Source organism: Lates calcarifer, linkage group LG8 (genome assembly GCF_001640805.2).
Source record: "Lates calcarifer isolate ASB-BC8 linkage group LG8, TLL_Latcal_v3, whole genome shotgun sequence".
NCBI lineage: Eukaryota > Metazoa > Chordata > Actinopteri > Centropomidae > Lates > Lates calcarifer.
In genome coordinates, this window is record NC_066840.1 from 3,893,678 (window position 1) to 3,920,447 (window position 26,770).

General features: G+C 38.8%; 1 protein-coding gene across 5 annotated transcripts in view; it reads left to right on the plus strand.

Moving 5' to 3' along the window:
- The window catches only part of il1rapl2 (interleukin 1 receptor accessory protein-like 2), a 430,428-nt gene that overhangs the window by 374,259 nt on the left and 29,399 nt on the right, over window positions 1–26,770 (plus strand). For all 5 annotated transcript variants that reach the window (XM_018670159.2, XM_051072153.1, XM_051072154.1 and 2 more), the window contains one exon: window positions 22,811–22,943. In XM_018670159.2, coding sequence (XP_018525675.1) covers window positions 22,811–22,943 — 133 coding nt within the window. The remainder of the gene's footprint in view (window positions 1–22,810; window positions 22,944–26,770) is intronic.

Sequence of the window (26,770 nt, forward strand, 5' to 3'; positions counted from 1 at the left end):
TGCATTGCAGTAGCCTAGGCGAGAGATAACCGTTGCTACTTTGCACTATGTTGCATAGTGCACTATGTTGCATAGTGCAAAGCAGCACAGCCACAAGATAGATGCAACAAGGTCAAAGTAGGATAGCTGGTCATCATACATGATACGCAGATGTGGCTGTTGTGGTGGACAGATTTACCACCACCTTCAACTAAACCTTAGAGAGGTTAGGTGAAGGTGGGATTCCTTCATCCATGTGGATATGTGTATATGGGGCAAACTTAAATTTGCATCAAGGCCATGTGGTCATCTGGCAGGAATGACAGGCATAGTTGGATGTGATATGAGAAGCCATGCAAATAGAAATTGCACCCAAGAAGGTTGTGTATATTGCAAAGTGAAGGGGTCCAAGTACTGATCTTGGAGCACCCTTGTGAAGAGGGAATGGAATAAAGCCATGATACACTGAGGGAGCGCCTGGTGAGATACAATTCAAACCAAGAGAATGCTTTGCCCAAGATGCTCATATCACAGAATACAGATAGCAGGATGCTGTGGTTCACCATTTTGAAGGCTTTTGATAGTTCCAGCAAGATAAGAGCTGAGCGGCATCTCTAGCTGCCCTTAGGGCTCTTGTTACAGGTTCAGTGGAGTGGCCGCTCTAAAAGCCCAACTGGTTGAAGCCCAACTTGATTAGTTCAAGGAGGAAATTCTGTGAGAGGAATTCTGAGACATCTTAGAACGTCACCATTTCAGCCTTAGATAAGAATGGAAGTAAAGAAACTGGTCAGTAGCTCTCAACTTGGGCAGGGTCAAGCGAAGGCTTTTTGAGCAGGTGAACTATTTATCGCATGTGGGATTGCTGGCTCAATGGTGTGAGACATGTCTTGGAGGAGGTTAGTGGGAATAGCATCCAGCACATATGTACTGGGACAACTACAAGTGGTTTCACAGTGATTACATTCTAAAGCCCAAGTAAATGTGGCCACACCTCCGAAGAATCCTATGGGAAGGTCCACAGAGGAGAACACATTCTAAGGGGGTGGAAACACATTTCAATGGGGGAACAGACTTGGCAAAACAGACACAGACCTGCAGCTCTTTATACATCCATGACACAGAGAAAGCTAGGAGAGAGATGAAGACAGTGGTGTAACCTGGTCACTATGTTTTAATAGAATCCCTCAGATTCTGCATGCTGTTATTAGCTGGTGGCTACATACCTACTGCCCAAAGGCTGCAGTCCAGAAATGTCCCAAACACAGTAAAATAAGACTAGAATAGAATTACAGGCAGAGGTCTCTGCAGATAAACACAATTCCACACACTTCTAGTGGCCATTAGAGATAATGGAGAGGGATTATTTTTGTTTGAGTCTATACATTTTTTTTTACTGGAAAGTTATATATATTATATTTTAATACATGTGGACTGAAAACAACACTGACAACTAGTCAAGATATTTGATTAATCCAAAGAAGAAATTTTCTTTAAACTTGAAAATCATAGCCAAGTCCTTCATTAGTCACAACTTTAACTATACATTTTCTTTGTTGTGTGAGTCAGAAGAATGGAGTTGACAAAGCCAATTGATGAATGTGGACTAGAGAGTGAAAATGAATGTGAGTATAAAATCAGTCTGGAAAAAAAAAAATGCACTTACAATCAAGCATGATAAATTGTGATGATTTGATGAATTAAACTTAACTTGATTTAATAACTGGAAATGTTCCTTTCATCCATCGTAAGTTCAACAAATTGTGAGGGTTCATTATTTACTCTCAGTAATTTGTCTTTCCAGTGTTCTCTGACCTAAATGTCAGTCATATTTAAAGCCAGTGAAGCTCAGCTAATTGCTAAACTGTTAAATGTTCATGTCATGTCTATTCCTTGATCTCTGTCCCCAACCAGAAACTCTACCAGTGTTTGACCCCAGACTCCTCTACTCCTCTTTTCCCATCCACTCACATTCCCACCTAGTCTTTGTGCTAAGCTAACCATCTATTTTCTGTAGCTTCATATGCACGTGTACATATTTAACACATTGTGTATGTAAATGAATGTTACCTGGCAAGAAGTATTAGACCTTAGCTGTCAATGTTAAATTAAACACACTAAGTTGTTGGCAGCCATCAATAGCCATCATGGAAAACACCTAGGTACACACAGATTCACACAGGCACATACAGTATATGGGGGCAACATACTGTATTATACATGTGGGCATCTTTGAAATCATTTGTTGAGCAAAAATCTGACAGTCTGAAAGTCTGACATGCTGCTTCCTGCTTTAGATTGGTTTTGGATATTGCACTAATGATTACAGAGTTAATTTAAGAAATAATACAATGATTAATTGATCATGAAAATGGGAATTCATCCATACAAACAGGGAAACATGCTCACAGATACTTTCTGCAACTCACACACACACAGTAGTATTAAGTGCCAGTGTGACATTGGCTGTGAAAGGCAGGATAAGATAAGGAGGCAGGCTTTCGGTCTTATTCTTCTCTCTCTCTCTCTCCTCTTGTCTCTCTCTGTCTTCTCCTTCTCCCATCGCATTTATCTCTCTACGTCTGTCTTCCTCTGTCCCTGCGAGGTGTCTGCCTCTATCTTACTTTCCTTCCATCTGTCTGTCTTCCCTCCACCACTCTCCATATTTCTAACTGTCCCTTTGTCTTTCTCTTTCAGCTCATTCAGTCTTTTCATCCATGTGCTTTAAAATGGTGATGCGTCACATCATTATTCCCTTTCAAACTGTCACCGAGAGATAACGTGAGGTGGGAGGAGGTACAGGATGAAATGAATGCAAGAAAGGTCTTTATATTTCAGATTTTCATTCATGAGAGAGGCTATGGTCGTGTATGCAGTTGTTAGTCATCCTCAGCCATGTAATTCAGAGCAGAATAATGCAGTACAATAGCTCCAAAGTGTCAAATTATCTGCAACAATAATACACAACAATTTATTCATTTATTTTTGCTTGCCCAGTTAAAAGTGATAAACCCCTTGTCTCTGTAATAAAAGATTAGGAACTGGTGCTTAGAAATGAATAGAAATAAGTGAGAAAGTTAAAAATGGATTAAGGGGTAAAGACAAGTACAAAGTAGGTGGGTAGGGGAAACAATTATGAACAAAGAAAGGAATAAAGACAGACAGGATCAAGGTGATGAATGAAAGAAAGACAGAAGGGAAGAACAAGGGGGAAGAACGTGCATGGAATTAATCCAATATACATATTTACATGAAGGAAAAAAAGGAAAAAAAAAATCAGCGATGTGAGTGAAAGCAAAAAAACAGAGTGGAAGACATGAGTAGGGGAGGAAGGGGAAGAAAAGATGATGCAAGGACAGAAAGGAGAAGGCCAGGAATTAAGATGGAAGAGAGCAAAACATTTAGAAAGGGTTGCCTGAAACTAGAAGGAGGAGGGAGCAATGGAGGGAGACAGGTTGCAAGGGAAGAGCAGAATGGTAGAAGTAAATGTTGCTATAGCTGAGGTCTGTTCTAAGCTACAACCAAGAAAATAGCATCAACCTGTATAGTATATACAGCATGGTGTATGGATGGTACAGGTCGTTAGATTGGATGTGTCCACTGCACTGACATTGCTGGCAGCAGACGCAGCAGTAATAGCTTGCTTTCTAAAAACACCTTAAGAATCTAAAGTATTGGACAAGGATGAAATGGATACATTAGGATACATCCTCCAGACATCATGAATGTCTGCACCAGAAATTGTGCCAATCTGTCTTGTAGATGGTAGGCAGTGAACTTCATCCTCTGGGGAGCATGAATGTCTGTGCAAAACTGTCATGGCAATCCATCTAATAGACCAACCAACAAACACTGTCATTCCTAGAGCCATGCATGGCTAGTAAGTAGTGAGAGGAGTAAGTAAAAAAAATGAAGAATGGAAAAAAGACAAGGGAAGAAATGGAAGGAAAGGGTAGAAATAACTGAGACAACATGTAACAAAGAAAAAAAGAAATGAGTAGAAATGAAGCAAGAAGGAGGATAGAGAAGATAGAGAAAGAAGGAAACATAGAGAGTACAATACAGAAGAAGAGAGAAGATTGAGGAAAAAAAAAAGAAAAATGGGGAATTTAGCAGGGAAACAATAACAACAGGAAAGTGAGGAAGAAGGAGGGAAGGAAGGTCGGACACACACACACTGAGTTGTCTCTTTATCACTGTCAACACACATACACATCGTTTCAGTCTTCATCTCTCTCCATTCACTCACAACAGACACACACACATACACCAAACTACATAATATAGCACAAAATGTTTAGCCTTTCCATCAGTGTCATAATGTGCAAACTCACACAAACACATACACACACAAATCTCTCTTGTCTTGATATAAACAGGCTGTGGACAGACATGAGAAAGAGAAAATAGAGGGACACTGAAAGTTGAGGGGGAGGGGAGAGTGCATCAAAGGAATTGAGGGCATAATTGCAGGTGAAAGGATGATCGATATGCGATGAAAGCATGATAAAGAATGGATTTGGTTCTTTCTTTTGCTCTCCCTTTAATTTGTCATCTGGCGGCCTCATGAATATGGTAATCCGCTTTTGTTTGCAACCTTGATGGAGAGGGTGGGATTGATGGAGAGAGGGACTGGTGGGAAAGAGGAGAAAGAGGAGAGGGTGAGAAAGGTATTTAGGAAAGGTGGAACGGTCATCTAAACATCTGTCTCACTGTGTTTTCATGGGCAAATAACAGCAGCAAAAGAAACCAAAGTTTGGAGAACTGGACTTGAGGCTGCAAGGTCACCAGTTTAAGTCCCTGCACAAGTCAGGAAGATATTAACAGGGAAATTGAACCATTCGTATTGTTGCCCCAGGTCAAGTACTGTTAAAGCCTGTATAAGTGTCGGTTTGTGTGTAAAGCTTATCATGTTTCCTGCTTTTGTTTATTCTTGTTTGAGACAAAGTTTGCAAACATGCAAAGAGACACTTGTACAAATTAGGCATTTTTATAACAATTAAAATTGATACAGTAACAGAGACAGAGTTGCATTATGTTCTTAAAAGCAATGCTGCTAGATTTCTTGATCACTTGAAAGCATTGTACCGCAACAAAGACACATCATCCTATTAAGTTGATGCTGCCAACTTATTAGAAAACAGTTGATCTAACTAACAAGGAGTAACAGTAGTGTTCATTTGGAGTCTTGTTTCTGACCACTTAATAAATATATGTCCAGTATTTACTCTACCTCTAGCACTTGCGTCTTTAATACTTTAAGACTGTAAAACTAAAACAATTAGCTGACAGACACTAAAATGCTTTGAAAAGGAAGATAATGTTCTCCTTCATCTTATCTTGTTTATTTTATTCACTATTGGTCTTTCTTTAGAATTTAATTTGTCCAATGATTTGGTGATTTTTGACTTAAATGGGACATCAATGATTAAAAAAAAGTATCTTCATTGCCTCACTTATAAGACAGGCAATTTATGATGGCTTTATTGTAAACTAAAATTCTTAAAACATTACATCTCCAGTAATGCCATGTTTGATTAGATTGTTTTACACTGGAGTCTAAATGGTTTGGTCAAATGTCAAAGAACAATGCTCATCCATGGGGAAATAATCCAGGAGTTATGTTTCAGCAAGACACGGAACCAAAAATCAAATATTTCAGCCGTGCTATTTTATAATTAATTCAACACAGTTTTGAATACTGAACTTGTAACTCTAATGTTAGAAGACAGAGACATTATTTTAGAGCTTTTCTAATGGAAATGCTTTTCAGAATCTGTTCAGAATCAGAATCTTTTTTTCCTCCCAGAAATGAAGAAATGAGTTCAGTTGCATCTGTCCTGAAAAAAAGATGATGAAGTCCTCGCTGTTTGGTATACTGTGATCTCTGTGTTTCCATCACTGTCTAATTATTTCTCCTGCTGTCTTTCCTCTCTCTCTCTCTCTTCTTCAAACTCTCACACTCTCTGTGGGATAAGGATCCTGTGGAGCCAGAATTGGATTTTTTATTAAGTAGAAATCCCCTTTGAAAATCTACCTAACCAAGACCACTGTGTGTGTGTATGTGTGTGTGTGTGTGTGTGTGTGAGACTGGAAGGATTAATGACTGGAGTGTGAGTGAGGCAGTATGAGGTTGGATTTACGCCATGAAGTGTCCACAGTATCTGGAGTGTCTTTGTTAGGCTTGATATACTATATGTTACTAGTGAGTATTAGAGGATATGACTTCACAGAATTTAGAGATTTGGAATCTAACTGGATTCTTGAGATTGAGAAGATTTTAGGGATAAATCATATTTTTTTTCTTGTGTTTCTCTTTTCTCTGTGTTTTTTTCTTAATATATAATAACAATTTCCCAGAAGAAAATGAAAACTATTCTAAAATATCTATACAGACTCAGTTGATTGCATTGAAATGGTTTAATTGTCATAGACTTCTCAGTCACATGACCATTAATGGTTTTCTGGTCAATGACCTTTGTCCTTTTACCAGTTGACACTGTGACCCATTGTGGTCTGTTGTTCACAAATAGTTTAACATTGTCTGTCTGACCACCTGAAAACCATCTCCATGACAACTGAACAACTCCATCTGCTAAGGAAGGCGAGCAATGTGGCAGAAACTTTAGAATTTTTATTGTCAAACTGCTGTTTCCATGGTCAACAATGAACCTTCAAGCTCAAATTTAGGTTCAACTAAATGAATGCGGAGAGGATACATCTCTCTCTGGCTGCGCAGATGTTCTTGTCAAGCACAGTTATCATATTTGATAACTTTCTATCCAGACAATCGTGTAGTAGACTTGGTAGGGCATCTGCTGCAGTTTTGTATAAGCATCTGAATACATTCACTGTTGCGTTCTGACTGTAATATATTCTGATATATTTGCAGTTACTCATTTGCATAATCCCCTGATAATTCTCAACTTCCCCAGAGAGTTTCTCAAATTCAGTGACTTTCATTGGTTGTGGTTAAATCCAGAACTCCAGCTGCTGATCATCATCAGGCACTGACTGAGACATAAGTATTTATTTATTTTTTTAAAAAAGCACTCATTTACAACATGAGGTTTAATTCTTAACAGAACCTCATCCTTATCTAACTTAAATTAAGTTAAGAATTCATTCTTGTTGAGGATTATGCATTCAGCTCATAAAAGGTATGCTGGCCTATTGTTTATCTTACAAAAACATGTGTGTGCAAAAACTCTAGTGCAAGTTAGAAATAGGTTTGTAACAGAATAAAACACCAGCATACTTTCTCTGTAGTTGTAACTATATATTCCTGTTTCCATATGTCTGTATATTCATCTATAGTAAGTGTATGACTGCATTTGTTTGTGTGTGTATTCAGTCTCTAAGGGCAGCACTTTTTTAACCCCACTTAACATTTTCACACCTTTAACAGCTGTGGGAGCAAGAGTAAGAGGAGAGAAGCCAAAGAGGGATCTTAAGTGGAATAGTTTGTTTCTATCACTTTTAGATGTGTAATGGAGGTTAAGAGGTCACTATCACTCACTCTCCTGCCTAATATAGGCAACACGGCTCATATAAGATGACTTAAAAAGGATTTTTATGACCTCAAGACAGCGATACACAACAAGTTTTAGCACAGCTTTGAAGGACAATAATGCTCATGGAGTTGCCTCAACACAGTTTTCCTGAAAAAGGATAATTCCAGTGTTGCCCTTGCCACCTTTGCTGTAGAGGTTAGGAAGACACAAACTATGACAAATACATATAAGCAATCAACTCCCAACTTTGTAGAGCAGTGACATCAGGAAAACAACTAGTTTTTCAGGATATGTTATTTTGTCCAGTGGGATGGTGCTCTTTCATCCTTTCCTTTATAATACTGTAGTTCACTGGTTAAAGTAACATTGTGTGAGTATTTTACCTTAAAAAACAGATTCAGAATCATTTTGATGGTACACTAACTAACTGATCCCACTCTCTGCCTTGAATTCCTGTTCTTTAGTGAACAGGTAAAATCTCCCCTGAGAACCTATTAACTGAGTGATAGTAAGCAGCTTAAACTGCCAGAATCAGGCATAGCCAGTTCAAGAGTAATGCTGACCTTTGAAAATATCACAAATTCGAAACAGAGTGTGGCATGTTTGCTGCAGCAGCAGAACTTCCAATTTTGAAAGAGATCATGATGAATATACAATGTTCAGCCATGTTTCAGTTCCATGAGTGGGACTTTGCAGTTGGAGCACCAGTCAAGCAATTGATCAGCTTTGTTTTCTGTACATTAAAACTGCTTGACTGCTCAGACTGCCCAGCAGAATTAATTACGACTGATGGCTGAAGAGGCCACGCTTGCTCAGCAAAAGTTACATAGTGTTGCTTTAACCAACCATTACACTTAGGCTGCATCCAAAATCATTCCCATGTTCACTTATTAACTACTGCCTAAATAAGACACACTAAATAGTTTACTCAGTAGTGAGCAGACATTTGAGATTTCAGACACTTAGTAATCATCATCATAAGTAGAAAGTGTGGACATGGACATCTGTTTTGTTCTATTGTTCAATTATAGAGGGTATTATATAGTGATAAGGTTTCATATTCAGAATTCAAACACTCAGATAATATGGTGGAGAGTAAATGTAGTGCATTAAGCAGTAAATAGGGAGTGATGTTGGAGACAGCCTTAGTTTCACTGAATTTCCTTGGAAGAAAATAACAACAACAAAAATACTTCTTATAGTATTACTTAGCTATTACAAATTAATTTGACAGTGACCCACAGCTGCACACATGCAAACAAACCATCAAGTGCTCATGAATAAGTAGCTAGTTGCCCCAGAGGTAAATCCATATGCAGTTAGCTACAACAGCTAATCAGGCAGGTACTCTCATTGTTTACATTCTGCCAAACTCACAGGCAAGACGACATTATTTATGTTGCCGGAGCTGCAAGTAAATTGGGGCTGCCTGTCATTCCCAGATCTCTATAACCAAGGTGGTAAATGCAACGTTAAGATGACATACAGTCAAAATGACTGCAATCATGAAAATAACACAAAGGTGAAGTATGAGAGTTTTCCTTTGAAACAAACACAGTGGTCCCTTTGCGGAAGCCTGTTTGCTGCAGCAAGAAAACTGAATCATGTAGGAAACAATACTACACCCAATCATGTGAAATGAAACACCTAAAGGGAAATTTATGAATTACATCACTTTTATAAATGGAGTAAAAACTAATGACCAACACTTAGAACAACCCTAAGTGTTTCTTTTTCCATTCTATCTGCATTTACCCAAGTGGGAATGCAGCAATAACACAAACAGCCTGAAACCACATCTGAAATTAAAATTACAGCTGTTCAAACCACAGGTGACTCTAACAATTGGTGGACCAAATTTAATTTTCCATGTAATCCTTCTTTTAAGTCTGCTATGTTAACCATTGGCCTTAAGCTGGAGAAGTAGAACACTTTTGGATGTTTTGGGACCCATGTGTAACAACTGTCAATCAACCATCATCTGCCACCCAGTTCTGTCATGAAACCCTCCTCAACACACACACACACACGCACACACACATGCCACCAATGAGACCAAAACTATTAGCACTCCTAACCTCTTGTGGGCTTGCTTGCTTTTTCTTTCATTTATCCTCTATTTTACTTCTCCACCTGATTCCTGTTTCTTTATTCAGCTCACAGCACAGCCACCCCAAAGGCTAAAACCATCTGCTCATTCCTATTATCATTTTTATTCATCATTTTTGTCCTTATTTCCAGTGGTGGCTGGTGATTATTTACCTGGGTTGGACTACAGTCTTACACACAGATGTAATGTTTGTAGTGTGTATTGTGGCTTGACTTGCCATTTCATTAGCTACACTTGTGAAATCTAAAGAAATCCAATGCGACAGCTATGTAATAAATTTAATAAATTAATAAATTAAACTTTGGAGAAGATGATAAGTTTTTGTTGACACTGCCAGAGAGGGATGGATTTCACTTCATCAAATCCACCTTTCTAGTAGCAGTAAGAGTACTGTATTGCACTGCACTATGTTGAAAGGTGTTTCTAAAGTTGTTGCCACCTCAAGTCATATACAAACAATGTACAAAATATTCATATTCAAATACCTCAATATGTTTCCAGTTGTCCACCCTTTTCTAGGCAGACCTTTCTCAAGGGTTTACAGAAATCATTCCTGTCTTATTGGGAGTTTTTGTCATCACTACTATATCAACGTTAGCATTAACAGCTGTTTACTTAGTCTATAGGAAACATTGCAACTTCAGTTAAGTTTTCATTCCTTTACTCATCAAGAGTTGTCTCCAGTGGTGGAAAGCAGCACCAATGTTTTGCTTCTAGTTCTATCACTTCCTTTCTTCTGCTAAAGTTAACATGCTAACCAGCTAGCTCCAGCTTGGCCAGCCATCTTGTCACTTTCCTACAGCTGCTCATGGTAGCATCCAGAATTCCCTGAAGAAGTAGCACTGCTCAGAGGGTGTACTCCAACCTCTTTTATTGTAGCTTTTAAGAGACCAACACCATCAATCACTCCCAGCAAGGAACCATGCCCAATCTGCTAATAGCCTCTTTAAAGCTGCACTACTCAATATTTTTTTTTATCTAAACAATGGTTCAAATGGCAAAGAATGTGAAATGTGAACGGAAGCACTTGTAGCGTCAAACCAACAGAAAGCTATCAACCAACTCTGCTTTTCCCCTCAGATGTGTGTTTTAGCATCTTTTAGCTCATTGTTTTGATTTCATGCCAGCAGCTTCATTGTTTTGGTTCATTCCCACTGCTCTCATTAGCTGTGTTTTCAGCAGCAGCAGACAGCTGTTTTCTGTGACAAAGCTCTGATAATCCTACTGTTACTACCTGCCCAACGCCAATTGGCAGACAAACAAAGTTTGCCACTAGCAGATGAATGTAGGGGAACATTTAGCAGCTCAAGAGCCAAAACACAGTTCAGAGGGCAAAGCATTACATTCCTCACCTTTCTGGTATCACTCTAATTTGTGGTGTAGAAACAAAAATCAGAGCCAGTGGTAGCCTCAATGACAGCCATAAAGCATTATCCTTTTCCTCTTTTCTGACATGAAGCATTATAGCAGATTTCCTGTCAAATCTGGTGACAGATCTTATAAAGTGCAGTACTGAATCTACACAGGGTAATGACCTCTCTGAGATGCTCTCATAAATTTATGGTAATCAAATTAGTATGTTCAAATTAACATTCTAATGATTTACCCTTGTTAAGGAGCCTCTCAGTGCTACTTTGGAAAAGATGTTTCTTCCAGACTGGGAGTAGACAGTGACTCCAGTGTGAGAAACTATATCAGCTCTGAATCTGTCAGTGACGTTGAATTGAAAACAAGCCCCTCATGACTGGTCATTTAATTAACCTCGTCAAACATATCTGCTGTAATCTCCAATCTAATTTCATCTGTTAATTTAAAACTGTTCTTAACGAGGCCAGTCCCCCAGCCAATCAAATGTCAGGTATAGACGCATAAAGGACTTGGTTAATTAGAGCTGTCAGGAAATGGCCAAATATGGACAAAGAGGGAGGCTGGATTTCCTTTTATTACTTTCCTGAGAGAGTTATTAATTCTGTGGGAATCACCTTAGGTGGTATGAATGTGCGTGTGTGTGTCTGGGAAAAATCAAGAAAAGAGTGAGTGAAGGCAAAGAAGATAAAGTCAGATATGGAGAGACAGAACAAAGAGAGGCAGAAAAAAAGGAAGAGGAAAATATTTAGTTTATTCAGAATAATCAAATATGTCTCTTTCCAACTTTGTGGCAGCTTCATTTCCTGTTAGACAGGAAATTGAGCCTTAGCATTTCCAGAAGTGATTCTCCATCTCATATTTATCAAATAATATTCAGTCTTTCATGCAGGATTGTAATGTCAGATTATATTGAAAATCCGCACAGGGCTCTCTGAGGATTCCATATCTCTGTAAACATGTTAAATGTAGTTTTGCATCATTGAAAAATAAAAGATTTATTAAAAGCTATTTTAAATCAGTAGTTTCTGATGAACTTTAATTGTCTCCTTTTTCATTTTCCTATAAGTAGTAAAAGTTTTCAGTTGCTATTTTGATTTGAGGCAAAACATATGTGTTTCACTGATGGGTGCCATATGTGAGAGTGTGTTTAGCGTGTGTGTGTGTGTGTGGTGTGTGTTGGTCTGGGTGTACATAAATATTTCAACGTGTCAAAGGGAATTGACAGGCTTAAGTCCCATCGGAACTGACCTGTGAAAAGACACACCATAGAGGGTCTCTGATGTATGGTTGTCAATGGTTTGTGGATTCAAAACCAACTGAGTTTGGTCTTCGTACGTACATGCACGCAGACACACAATCTGTTGAGGATATTTTTTATATATATATATTATTTTTTTAAATTACACATGAATTATCATATTCCAAACAAAAAAGCTAAAAAAGGTTGGAAGCCACTCGTTTAAAATCTGCTTTGTATTGTATAGCTTTGTTGAATTTTTTGTATTTAAAATCTAGCTGCAAAGTAACTGGTAATTATATTTGCCAGAGTAAAAATTACAATATTTCTCTCTGAAATGTAGTGAAATGGAGGTTTAAAGTAACCAGTATTTTGGATTACTCCAGTAACATTTAAGTACCTCATACTTGCACTTTACTTGAGTAAATGTAGTTATTTTCCACCACTGCAAGTAAATCATCACATGGATTTGCCACATCAAGTCATACTGTGTCACAATCTTTTATTATGATTGTTACAAACAATAGTCATTGAAGAGATATTATAATGTTTACTTTTTAAATGTTTTCATGCCATTCCCTGCAAACCTCTGATTAAGTGTGTTATCTGACTCTCATCTGACTCTCTTCTAAGCTAAGCTCAGATCACATACAGTAAACCTGTCAACATGAACAAAAAACGTTGTTGCCCAGTATTTAGTTGGTCTTTCATGGAATACGCTGATACACAGGAAGTGATGCATCTCAGATGTCCACAGAAACTCATGGTTTACTAACTAGTGAAAATGACATCACAGTATGAATGACAAAGGGGTTTACAGGAAGAGCAGCACAAAAGCAGCACAGCGATGACCACTTGGCAACAAAGACAGAGAGAAAATTATTTCAAAGATTAATACTGAAATCCCTAGAACTGTTGGCACAAAGGACGGGATTTTTGGAGAGCGTCACTGCCCCATTCACAGCTTCTCTAATAATAGCAAGGATTCAAAATTGAAATGGAATAATTTGTTAGGCAGGATGTCTGTAAATAGACAAAATGAAAGTGTGAACAGACTCCCAGGTTACAGCTGAGCTGCCCACTTACTGACACGTGGATGTGAGTGTGTGTGTGTGTGTGTGTGTGTGTGTGTGTGTGTGTGTGTGTGTGTTTGCACGCACGTGTGTGCACCATCTGTGTTGCCATGTGCAGCTGAGCTCCCTTGGAGCCCAAGACCCAAAACTCAGCTGTTACCAAGACAACCCCCTTGCACCCCATACCTGGTCCACACACACACACACACACACACACACACAGTGTTCAAAACCACCTAGAGGTCTTATTCTGTGTGCTTTTACACGAGCAGATGGACAGAGATGTATCATAGATTTCTGACGATGTGTGTGTGTGTAAGAGACAGAAACATGGAGAGACAAGCAGATGGACAGTCTATGTTTCAGTTTTTCATATTACTTTCTACTTGAGTGTGTGTGTATGATATGAAGATGATTTCAGTCTCTGCAGAACTACATATGTGGTAGATCTCCTTCTCCACTGCCTTCAGTCACTGAATTAGCTAAACATCTTCTATGGTAGAATATCCCATCACTCAGACTCAGAATAAAAACCAGAACTACTTCAGGTTTGAGGTAAAGAAGGCTGTTAGAGATAGCTCTGATACTACTGTATTCTGTATATCTGTATGTCAAATTAAGAACAATTTCGTCTTGTTGAAACTGTATCAATTTTGTGCACATTAGGTTGTAACCAGAGTGACATGATACAGCTGTGAAATGGGGGGAACTGAAGGTAAACCTGTATACATTAAAAATTCAGTTTCACAAGGAAACATTGTGGGTTATGTCTCAAATCACTTTTTATTTACTCTGTTTTAGTGCGAGTGTGTTGAGTGTGAAATGTATTTTTACAGTGCAAAACAAATCCCATAGGGCAACAAAAAGTTCCTGCTTTCTGCCAACAATTTCACAATGTAATGCATTACATCTGATAGACGTGATGTTTGATACTACAGTGCAAAATCGTGCAAATGAATGACGATTCATATGTGTCCAAAATGTCAAAGTATGTTCATGATAGAGGAAACTGCCAAGTGTTTATTATTTAAGGATTAGTGAATGAGTGAACAAGGGAGTGATATCCAAAACACCCATACAATCACCTCACTTCTGTTGCATGCACTACTAACAATGAACAACCAGGATGTGTGCATGTGCATGACAGCTAACATGCATGTAAGTATTAATGTTTAGAATAAACAACTGACAGATAAACAGGATGTCAGGCGACATAAAACCAGTTCAAATTCTGCATAGATGCACATGATAACGTGCAGCCTCACTCGCACTACTGGACACTGTCCATTTTTATGGTTTTCTGTTTTCTGCTCCATTAATATGTTCATCTGCTCCTCCTGTTTTTCTTACTTGAACACAACAGAATACTGTAATGCACCCACATGTACTTCGACACATTGTTGAACATGAATTGCTAAAATAATTTTTCAGAGAATATTTAAAAAGGTCAAATGATATTTCCACTGTGTTTCACCCTGACCAGCAGGGGTCACCTCCCTTCTCATTCCATTGAGTATAGTTGAATTATACTCACAGAGATCCTTAAAGAAAACTTTCAAAATTGGAATTTTAGGGAGGAACATGCTTCTGTAACCAGCGGCTCATCCCATTTCACAGCTCTGTACTCATATTGATGATGGCGGTATGATCCTGGATGCTCTCAGAAGTACTCATTCTTCTGTTGTAGCTCAGAGGCTACACCAGTGAACATGCTTACTCTTGAGCTGTAGCTTTCCTTCTTGTACTGGCCCTCTCTGGGAAATTAAAGACAAAGAACTTCTCTGTTTGGTCGTTGTGTTCTCATACTGGTGATGGCCTGTAGGATTTTCTGGTGTGGAGGAATCTCTGAGAACACCATCATAATCTCTGGACCACCACCAATTCTTGGTGTAAAGAAGTTTCCTTGGTAATTTATGGTGTTTCATTTTAATATCCTCCCATTTACTCATATTGTAAAACTGATTAGTAGATGAGTAGATTAATTGATTGAAAACTGATTGAAAGTGACTATTGTCACTTTTTCCAAAACCAAAGTTTGAACTAATTTGAAATGACATGCAATTTGTTCAAATGATTTCTAATATGCAGTTTTCATTTGTTTTGGTATGATTCATACCAATTCCAACCAATTCACGTTCACTCAGGACAGCTTTGCTCACTAGCGTCCTTCAGTTTTTGTTGCAAACAAATATAAAATTTCCAGCTTAGTTTACTGACAGGTCATTAAGGCATGCCATAAGTCAAGCTGATAGTGACATTTTGTTACGCCCTCTGCTGGATCACAAGGCAAACTACTTTGAATGATCTGTTACAGACTATACATTTTGAACAAGTCATTACAGTTAAAATATGAACTTTTCCACCACATTTGAACAATTATTTGAATTTGGAATCCAAAGTGACAGCTTCAGTAAATTATTTAATCTGTCATCAGCAGCTCCAACCTAAAACCCTGAACCTAAAAATGAGAATAGCTTTTAGCTGCATGTATTTTACATTGTGCCTGTCAAACAAACAAATAAAATAAACTGTCTGGCAATTATGTTCTTTGCGTTACCTCACTCTTTTCCCGCATATGTCTAGTGAGTCCCTGGAGGTCCAGATCTCTAGGTTGAGAACCACTGGTATGTGACAAGAGTTTTAAGCAAAATTTGATAATTGGTGCCCCTAAATTAAACCTGAGCATACTCTGGCTCTATTGGAGCCGTCTGGACTTATTAGGACCACTAGTGTTTTTTCCAGCCATGTGCAGCTCTTGTAGAATGTTTTTAACTCAGCAGCACAGAGGCAATATTTAAGTGGAAAGGATCAGTGCGTTGGTTAAGTCCATGTCACTGGAGCATGCTGCTGCCAGATTTAAACAATGTGCTTATGCAAGCCTTGTCTGGCTGCAGCTTGCTGTCAAAAGTGGCTAGGTTCTGTGCTGCAACAACAGATGGTGTGAAAAAAGCAGCGCACAGGAGGTGGACAGAGAGGCAGAGGCCTCATCCCACAACAGCCAACCTGTTATGTGATGAAAACATATCAACACTAAAATCAGCTGTGTCCCCTAGCATGGTGCTATGTGCCTGTTTAGTCTCCTCAGGCTCCATGCTAACAGGATACATACACTGGTAGTGGGCTCCATATTCACACTGATGTTAAATCAGTTCTTTAAGATCACAGATGTGTGTGCCCTAGTTTTTATTTGCAGAGACAAGTGCTGTCTCTTGCTTATCTGAAACAGTTCTGCACAATCAGACCTGTCATTACTCTGAAAGGTCCCAGTCTCTCTCAGGAATGCTGTATTTTGCCACCTCTAGGTTCTTCTTCATGCATTTTTTTGTCTTGTCCATCTTTTACCTCCTCATGCCGACTGCACCTCAACCATGAACTCCATTATCCTCCCCAGAGCAAGTCAATTATCTCATATTGTATAAACTGCTAAATGAATGTCTCTTGTCTGTCTTTAACTACTTTGAATGGAATCAGTGTGTAAGAATCTTCCTATAGTTGAACTTGTGAACTAATTAAAACTTATCCATCTGTAGTAGAACACAGTGGCTCCACTGCGCCCCTGACACCACTGGGCTTCCAGGGAAAAGGGACAATTCAATTCAACAACCTTTATTTAACGTTAATCTTGGTGATAAGTAGGCCATGGTTTAATGAAGGGGCTGAATCACAGATGACATGAAATATAAAAATATATCACATCTAAGTCTGTAATTCCAAGTCTGTTAACTGAGGTCCTTTCTTGTCATACGTACTTGTCAACTGATGTAGGATTCTCCCAGTGTGTGTGTGTGTGTGTGTGCATGTGTGTGTGTGCATGTGTGTGTAAAACCAGTTTTCAGTGATTCATTTCCCTCATTAAGGATTGTCCCACTTCTTTCCTACAATCCTTCACCTGAGTGTTATCTTCTCTTGCTGCTTCTCATTTCCTCTCTGCATACAGATAATAATTTAATAATAATTTATTTCTCATTTCCTGCCATTTCAAAAGTAATTTGATTATTTTACATGTTGACACCTCCAAATATATCTTTTTAAGGTGGACAAGACCTGGGTTTAATGGGCGTCCCCTCTAACACAAACATCCACTGAGACACTTTCTGTACTGTAATACAGGAGACAGGGCTGCAGGGCTGTTTTTAGGCATGGCTGAGTGTGTACTGATGCCACCAGCAGGAGGAGCATCAAAGACAGCAAATTTACTTTTAAAACTCAGCCTCAGTCTTAAATGCTGGCTACCTTTTATTTTGTATTTGTTTATTTTATGTAGTGGTGTGATTTCCTCACCCAACTGTGTAAAAACTCCTGAACAAAAAAATGATTTTCTCTCTGTCTAAGCGTTTCTCTTTTTTGTGAAATCAGTTACTGAAATCTAACCATGTGAGCAGTGTATCTTTGATGGAACCACTAGTGACTCATGGACATCTGAAATGTGACATGGACACTGCTTAATTATAAGAGGTCCAAGGTAGACAAATTTTGGAAATTAAAGTAGTTTATTGATGTCACAGTCCAATACATCTCAAGCAGCAGTAAACGATGCCAGCAGGATGTCATTTTTTGCTATTTGATGTCATTTTGCAGGTGAATCAAATCTCTGCACTGTTGCAAACATCAGCATAATGCTGAGGTGAAAGAGTGACTAAATCCTGTCCACACCATGACAACACATCCATACTGACACCCCCTCTGTATGGATAAACTAGAAAATATTATAGGATGCTATACAATAAGGAAGTTATACTTTATTAATGCTGAGCTGTTCAGCTGTAGTGTGCACTCTAGAAGAACTAGTCAAAATAAAACATGGACAGGACATCCATAAGTCATATAGATAACACCTGCCCCTCAGTGCAAAAGTGACAGACTGAACAGTGTTAGAGTCATACAGGGATATGAATGAACATCTTCCATACTGTGTTTCCTGAACATGATTAAAACCAGGATCAAACATACAGGGACCAGTGTGCATGGTAACTGACAGATTATGAGTTAAAATTGGAATGATAAATATGATACAATTATTTTAATTATCATAAAATTAAAGGGCTGGGTAGGAGAGGCAGAGAGTGTGCAAGAAGTTAAGAAAGCAAAAAGACAATGAGAGGTGGTGGGAGACAGAAGACTGAGGAGACACAGGTGGTGAATAATAGCAAAGAGAGAAAGAAATCATGACACACAGAGGGGAAAAGATTCATGGAGAGAAGACAGGGAGATGTGGAGGGGTGAGAGGGAATCTGTTTTAGTGGATAGAAATAAAAAACAAGGGGAGAATAAGAAAACCCAAAGAATGACAAGTGCAGACTAATGATGTGAGTAGTAGCTTGAGTAGTTACAGAGGAAGAAGCAAAGAAGACAAGACTCTATCTCTATGAATTTCCCACCATCCTCTTTCCCTTCCACTCACTCTTCACACATCAGTTTCTGGGATCTTGTCATTTTAAGGACAGGTGATTCTTTTACATCTTGAGAGCATCAACCGAGCAACATGACAGTGATGATAAGAGTATAATTGTTCAGCATGTTGCCTATTTCCACATCCAGCAAACACCGGGAAACAATCATCAAGAGGCGTGTTTCTGGTTCACCTTTTAATATAAACACAGTTTTCATGTCTTTTGAGTCTCCACCAACTCCATAGCGAAATATCTGGCCCTTTAGCTAAATGCTATGTTATGTTCATGAAACTGTCTGACATTTGGTGCTGAGCAGGTAGTCTGTAGTGGAAATATCTGAGCTATAAAAACAGCTATGTGCAACTGCTATAAACAAGGATGAGAGCGATGAGAGTAAATCAAAGCAGTTGTGGGCTATAAAACCAAAACGATGAGCTAAAAATCTCTGTGGAAATGTGTGAAGCTGCAGAGATTGGTGATAAATATGAGTTTATCAGTCTCAAGGACCCCTTTCACATCACACATAATTTGATCAGTTGTTAATTTAAAAATACAAAAAACTGCTGCTGCTTTAACTCTGGTTAATGTTGATATGAGAAGCTTGTGTTTATGTGTCTTGCACAGCTGTGCTTTACTTTGTGATGGTTTTTGGTTACAGCATGATCTGTGTCATTTTTGTAAATTTGTATAAACAGTAATTCAGAATCAATACTTGAATCAGTATTAAATGCTGGAAACATTACAATAGAGAGCTGAAATAAAAAATCTACACCAATCATGTTTAGAGTGGAAGATTGTTTCTCCATTTCTTTAATTCTGGCTGATGAGAACAAATCACACATAGAAAACTGCAGTGAGATTTTTTTGCAGCATGAGTGTGGTGAACATGCCAGTGACAGGAAACAACCTCAAAACACACAAGGCTTTACAGGCAGAGGGACACAGATGTTGATGTCTGATAACCAGCCGTTTCTCATGCTTGGATAGCAGCAGTAGAAAATGAACAAGGGCAAAGCACAGTCTGGACTGATGCTCACATTCAGCTGCTTCATTATGTGCATCTACATGTTAGGAATGTGTGAGAGGCTACATTAAAGAGCACAGTCAGTCTGTCAGGCTGAACTAAAGTTACAAAGACTGGAATTGGATCAGTTTTGACTCATGTCATGTGACATTTGTTTACAAACTCGTGACTGGGCAGAGTGAGTTCTTCCAGTATTGTTCACACCAAAGGAAACGATGTCTAAGTGTGATCGCGCTCAGCAGCAGTGTGAAGTGATGATTCACCAACTTGAGAAAGCTCCCATCAATCACTTGTACAAAGTCGTTCTTTGATACTGATGACAACAACACAGAACCAACCTCTCAGTGATGTTCTTATAAACATCCTGCTGCTTTAGCCACTAATAGAAATGATGACCTGAGTTGTTGTTTTTCAGGGCTTGTGTTCTGATTGCTGGACACACACATACGCACACACACACAGCATCACTCATACCAACCTACATACACCCTCATGCCACACAAGTGCAAACAAAGTTGATGATTTTAATCACCATAACATGCTGAGAACACAAACACACCCTCAGGGTGCTAATCAATTACTGCAGAGCGCACATACACACACCTACATTTACACACACAAAGATACACACAATCAAGCTAAACTAATTTCACTCTGATCCAGTTTTTTTTTTAACCAGTTTCTGCAGTGTGTGTGTATTTCTGTTTAAGTTTGAGTGTGTGTACCACACGATGCTGCCTGCCTCAGCACAAAGGCAAACACTGTGAGAACCCCACAACACACACATACACATACAAGACACATGCAAGGCTTTGCAAACCACTTTGTCTCTCAGCTTGTTAGAATTTTGAGACAGACAGAAGTCAAAACCTTCTGTCTTCTCCTTTTCCATCAAACAGAATGAATGATGCAATGGGACCAAACATAAAGCAATCATCTGACATTTCCATATGAAAACAGTTGCATTTTGCCATGACTAATTGATAAAACCCAATGTTTACTCAACCTAACCAGTTTGTGAAATGTTTTACCTTCACTGCTCTAAATCTTTGGAAGTTCTTTTTGAAAATGGTCATTTCAGGGATTACCTTACACAAGGACAAGAACAAAGCTTGCACAGAACCACCTGCATTTCATCCCTGCATAAAAGTGGCTACAGTAAATCCCTAAAGTATAAATATGTTTAGTGTTAACATTTTGTCTGACAACAAACACAGAGATACACACACACACACACACACACTCACACACACACAACCTTAGCATTCAGTGGTGGTTCTTGACTGTGCTGATAGAGCTATCATTATGATAATACCAAGGTCTATCATAATTATCTGCTAATTGACTGCCTGACGAGGTAGCACTCATTAGAATGCTCATTAATACTCCATCATCACCATTGATAACTGTAATCACAGAGTGGTGGTTTCAAGGTCTTACAAGAGGGTGTGTGAGAGCATGTGTGGATACAGTCTACACACATATGTGATTAAGAAAGTGTGTGTGCTGCTAGTATTATTTGCAAGTAATAGTCAATTCTGTTTTCTAGCAGTGTGATATTATAAGCACTGGGTCACTGAAACTGTTGTATTCAGCACTTTCAACACACGGTACAGAGACAGCTGATAAAATAACTCATTTTAGCAACACAACAATCAGTCGTGTCACAATAAACAGCATATAGTTCTGGTTTCATTTGCAGACTTTTGTGCTAAAATGTCTGCTGTGATCACCACTGCAGTGAAGATGAATAGAGTTTCATTTGTGTTCCTCAAAGTATTCAAAGTCATTTTATACTACTAGTATTTTATACTAAGGGCAAAACTTGTGAAACCTGTCCTTTCCTCTCCATTGCAATGGGTTGGCAGCAAAAGTCTGAGCTGTAGAGATGTCATCAGTATGGATCAGAGGAGAATGAATGTGTGTGTGTGTGTGTGATTTTGTGAATTGACCAATTATGCAGTATTTTTCTGCTTCAATGTTAGAGTTATATCCACAAATGGAAGCTTTGATGAAATCACATTACTCTTACATGACACTGCTTTTCTCACTCATGATCCCACTGTCACCAGGAGGATTGTCTGTTCTGCCTTTCCCAGTTCAAAGGGCTCCAGTCAGGCACCCTGAGGCACACCTATAGTACCTATCTCCATTGGTTCCTAAGGGTGGCAACGTTCTCCACACTATACCTGCAAGCATGTGTGAAGCAATAAGAACATTTTGAAACTATTTTACCTTAAAATAAAACCCTCAAAATCATTTTGATGATATACTGACTTGTAACAGGGAGAATGGTGCCTCTGTCATTCCCATTCCACACCCTGAACACCTGTTCTTGCACTGTTAACAGGTACAATCTCCCATCAGAAGTGGATAACTAATAATTAATAGTTAGTGGCTTAAACTGCTGGAATCAGGCCCAGCAAGTTCTAGATTAATGCCAAATTGTAAACCAGTTAAAACAACTTAAAAGTCATTAAAGACCAGTGTTCATCTCTGATATCCACAGAGGAAACTTTGAAAATACCAAGAATTATAAACAGAGTTTGGTGTGTTTGTTAAAGTGATAGGACTTTGGGCTCTTTAAGTTGGAGATCATAAGGACACTCTCAGTTCAGTGAGTGCAAGCTATTGATTGGGTTTGTTTTTTGTATTATATGAAAACCACATAACCAATCAGACTCTGAACCCAGCAGAATTTATCACCACTGCTGGCTGCAGAGGCTGACTGTGTTGCTTTAACTGTGATACTTACTATAACACACCAGCTTTCCTCAACAATGTTGTATCTGGTCACAAGCTGCTGTTACTACTTTTCATTGATTAAATATTTGTAAAAACTTCTCACAGATTTAAAGGGTGACCAATAGCATTGATTAATGAAAAAAAAGACAAAAAATGGAGATAAAAATTTTCTGCCCGATAGCAGCACTTTGCTCAAAGTGCAGTCTTACAGGTTTTATGGTATGCCAGTTCCAGTACATCGATGGTGTTGTATTTACTATGTTTTCCCCTTAGCCTGAGTCTATGCATGTTGCAGCAACAGTGGAGGGGATTTTGTTGTCTGACAGTGTGCTGTAGTCTGTATTGTAACAGTGTGTGTTGTTATGTATTGCAGGAATGCCTCTCAGTTTGGACTGCAAGGCCTTTTTTGGCTACAGTGGAGAAAACAGAAGGCCTATCATCTACTGGATGAAAGGGGAGAAGTTTGTTGAAGAACTAGCAGGACACATTAAAGAAAGTGAAGTCAGGTAAATACACCAGTATCTACAGCAGAGACTCACTCACATGCATGTACCCCTAATCATTCATAAAGAAATGAACCAAAGTTGAGTAAACGCTAAATGTATATGATTGGACACTGTATATTACTTTTGTCATGGTGCTTTTCCACTACTCCTATGAGAAATTGCAAGACAGTATCAATTACACCCTCTCAAGTTTACAGGTTTCTATTGTTAATTAATTTCTGAAAAGACTCGACTCCAGCTGCACCACTCACACTGTCAGCATCTAATTTGGTCTCTTATGATTTATGACTCTTTGAGGGCTCTCTGACAGATTCCTTCTCAACTTTCCTGAAAAATTATGAATACTAATAATAAAGTTAAATTGAATTCATTTTCTCCCCTACTGGGACCAATTACATTGGTCTCTATTGGGAAAAGCCTGATTGTCTGTGGGGCGTCAAATATCATTAGAACAACCTGATGGATCACCATGGAAACCATCAGAACACTCATACTCTCTCACACACACACTCACACACAGAGTATGAGACTGTTCATTTTAAAATGGATCAATAACAGATATTACCACTTTAAAACAGTTAGATATTTTCATACCTTCAGAACATTCTCGCTCGACACTGCACCGATTCCAAAGATATTTTTCCCCATCAAAAACATGGAAAAAGGTTAAACTGGCATCATCCTTTAGAAGATGATTTTGGTTTATTACAACTTGGGTTTTATTTTCTTAGTTTTCTCTATCAGTTGTTTTGGTAATGATAACACTGCATGCACCAAATTAATAGCAGAGGTTTTGCAATTTGACATTATCACTAAAAATCAGGTCCAGTGGGGCAACAAAGCTGAGTTGTCAGATAATCAAACAGGTTGTAAACACGTCTACAGTTTTGCCAGATTAGTTGCCACTTTATTTAGAGTTCAAACTAAATGTGAGCACACCCATAATGTTACTACTAATGATTCCTAATTAAATAGGAAAACCATAAGTGTGCACAACTACAGCAACTGAAGGTCAAAATTGGAACAGAAATCAGGCTATAAGCTCAAAAGGATGTTCACAACAGGCATTTTGGGGTTCTAATTATATTGTTACTGTTTTTTCCTCTGCATAAATGTGTCTGACGTCATGCATCATTTTTTTTTCAACTTGTAATATTCTCTGACTACCAGTGGTTGTTGCCTTGTTGGACCTGTTTTCTTAAGCAAAATTACCCATTTTTTGTGGATGCAGAGTCTACTCGTTAAAAAGGTTTCTGTATTTGCTGGATATGAGCACATAATTACCTAGTTTAAGTAAACAAATTAAGCAGCACTTTTACAGTATGAGATAGTGATTTAAGTGAATGAGTAATCAAAAAATTCTTCTCCCTGTCACCTCTTGGGCTGTGTAAATTTACTTTGTCAAAACAGCATATTTTTAATGATCAAATCACAGGGTACCACTGAAATTACCATAAAGAGATATTACCATAACATAAATGTTTATATGACCACAATAACTATTTACCTCTGCTCACCTATGAAACTCAGCCTAGAGCTGCATTACTTTTAAAGTTACAGTGTGAGTCATGGTATAGCAGCAAAAAATCCTTTTTAGTTGTTTATAGGCGCACTAATTGCACACTGACATCAGCATTTTCAATGGTTTGGAAAGAATCTGGAGTGGGTTGATGCACCATCTATGCTGACTACGCTGTGGATTTCACTGCCTTTTTCATGTTGCTGTTCAACCTGCCCACTTTTGAGCATTACCACTCTACATTCACTTATGATGCAACATCCTGTTAAAAAACATAGTGTTTTAACACAGAAACAACAATTGCAGTGGTTTTTTTGTTGTGATTTTAACCGTCAGTACTAACTCACTCACTTTTATCTGGAAGCAGTCAAACCCTTAATATTAGAGAACATTTTAAAGTAAACTCAAAATACAAAATGTTCTCTCCTACGCAAAGAGCTGTCACATTTTATGTCATCAGCTCAGCCCACCAATAATAATGTGAATATGTATTCATCCCTAAAGGGAAGTCCTCTTGCATCTCTATTCTCCACTCCTTCCACAGAGAGGTGAGGGTCAGGGTCAGCTCTTCAACAGCAGCCCTGCAGCTGGTATGGGTTACTTAAAGAATACTTCATCAGGAGTGCTGCCTGCTGACCAGAGCTGAAACCCAGGTTCTCTACTTGAGGGATGGTCTGTGTAGCCGCTAAACCACTTATTGGCCTTTGAGAATGTTCACTCCCAGGAAAATAGTGATGTAGATAAAGAGAGCGCCTGAGTGTTAGCGTTATAACTTGAAACTAATCATGCCCTGTGGTATTAAATTAACCTTTGCCTGATGAGTTCTCAGTTTTTCAGTGCAGTCCTCTGGCCAACTCTGATCCGATCACATCATTATTCCAAATTCAGCAATCACACTACAGCAGACAGACTCCAGCTGTGATGCACATCAATCTGTCCATGTTCAGTTCCCTCCACTCATCCTGCTACTGCGCTAGCCTGTGGACTGCATGCGTCCATGTCTGTTTGTGCAGTAGCCAAACCATCTTGTGGCCACCGTGATAATGTGAATACCTGCAGTTACCAAGGCTTGTTCCCCTGAAGTATGTGAGAGAACTACTGACACTTGCCTCATTATTATTACACCACCCAGAGGGAGTGACCACTACTGACTATGTGTTACAGACAGAAGACCTACGTCTGTCTTTGAAAGATGAAAAGTGAGATGAAACAGGTTTTTAGTCAAAATATGCCCAAACATATCACTAACATCATAAATATGAGCAGTATCATTAGTTTTACTGCAGTTGTTGGCACAGTTTCCCTGCTGTCCAGCTACCTCACATTTCTGCAACTCAGCCATGATAGTTCATGGTTTGTTCATGTGCAATGAATTCATAATTACAATATTTCCACTTGGGCCAGTGCTTGCTTCATATTTTCACTTGAAGGCAGCACTGGCCCATATGTCTAGTGATGTGTAGAGGCTTCTTTACCTGCTTGAAATTCACATCAGCTGTCCAACCCAACTGCTCTCAGAGATTCAGTGTTTTAGCATTTTTCTTTTAGACCAGAACTTGTATCTGTATCAGTGAAGATTATTAGTTGCTAATGTGTGCTCTTCTTCCATGATCTAAAAGTGCCATTAGTTTTCCATGGAGTGTTAGAGTCACCTAAATGTTGTTTCAGAGGCGGTGGGTGAAAAAGACACTCGAAGACACTATACATAAATAAGCAATTAGCAAAAAGATATTTTTTTAATGTCCATGGAGATGGAGTGCAGAGATGGAGAAGGCTCAGTCTTCTGTGTTTGATCCTTTGGGGAATGGAAAGGAGGTTTGAATCAGCTCAGAAGAGTTTTCAAGCTGGGGTGTGATGGTGGAATGAAGCCATGTTATGGAGGGCTTTGTAGCTGATGAGGAGGATCTTTAACTAGGTGTAGTGGGGGACGGAGAGTCAGTGAAGGTCACACAGAATAGGGATGATGTGGTCACAAGAGCAAGACAGAGTAAGGAGAAAGGTGACAGAGTTTTGGACATACTGGAGTTTATTAGGGTGTGCCAGTGAGGGTGCTGTTGCAGTCCAGATGTGATAAAAGCATGGCAGTGTTTCTGCAGATTAAGATGACAGAGAAGGTCGAAGGCAGGTCATATTTTTCAGATGAAAGAAAGCTGTTCGGACTGTATGGTTAATGTAGTGTTCAAATGAAAATATGGAGTTAAGGATGACTCTGAGGTTTCTGACTTGCAAGGAGGGGAGAAGAGTAGTGGAAATAGTAATTGTCAATTGTAAAGTTAAATGTCATCAGTGTAGCACTGGAAGCTGAGAC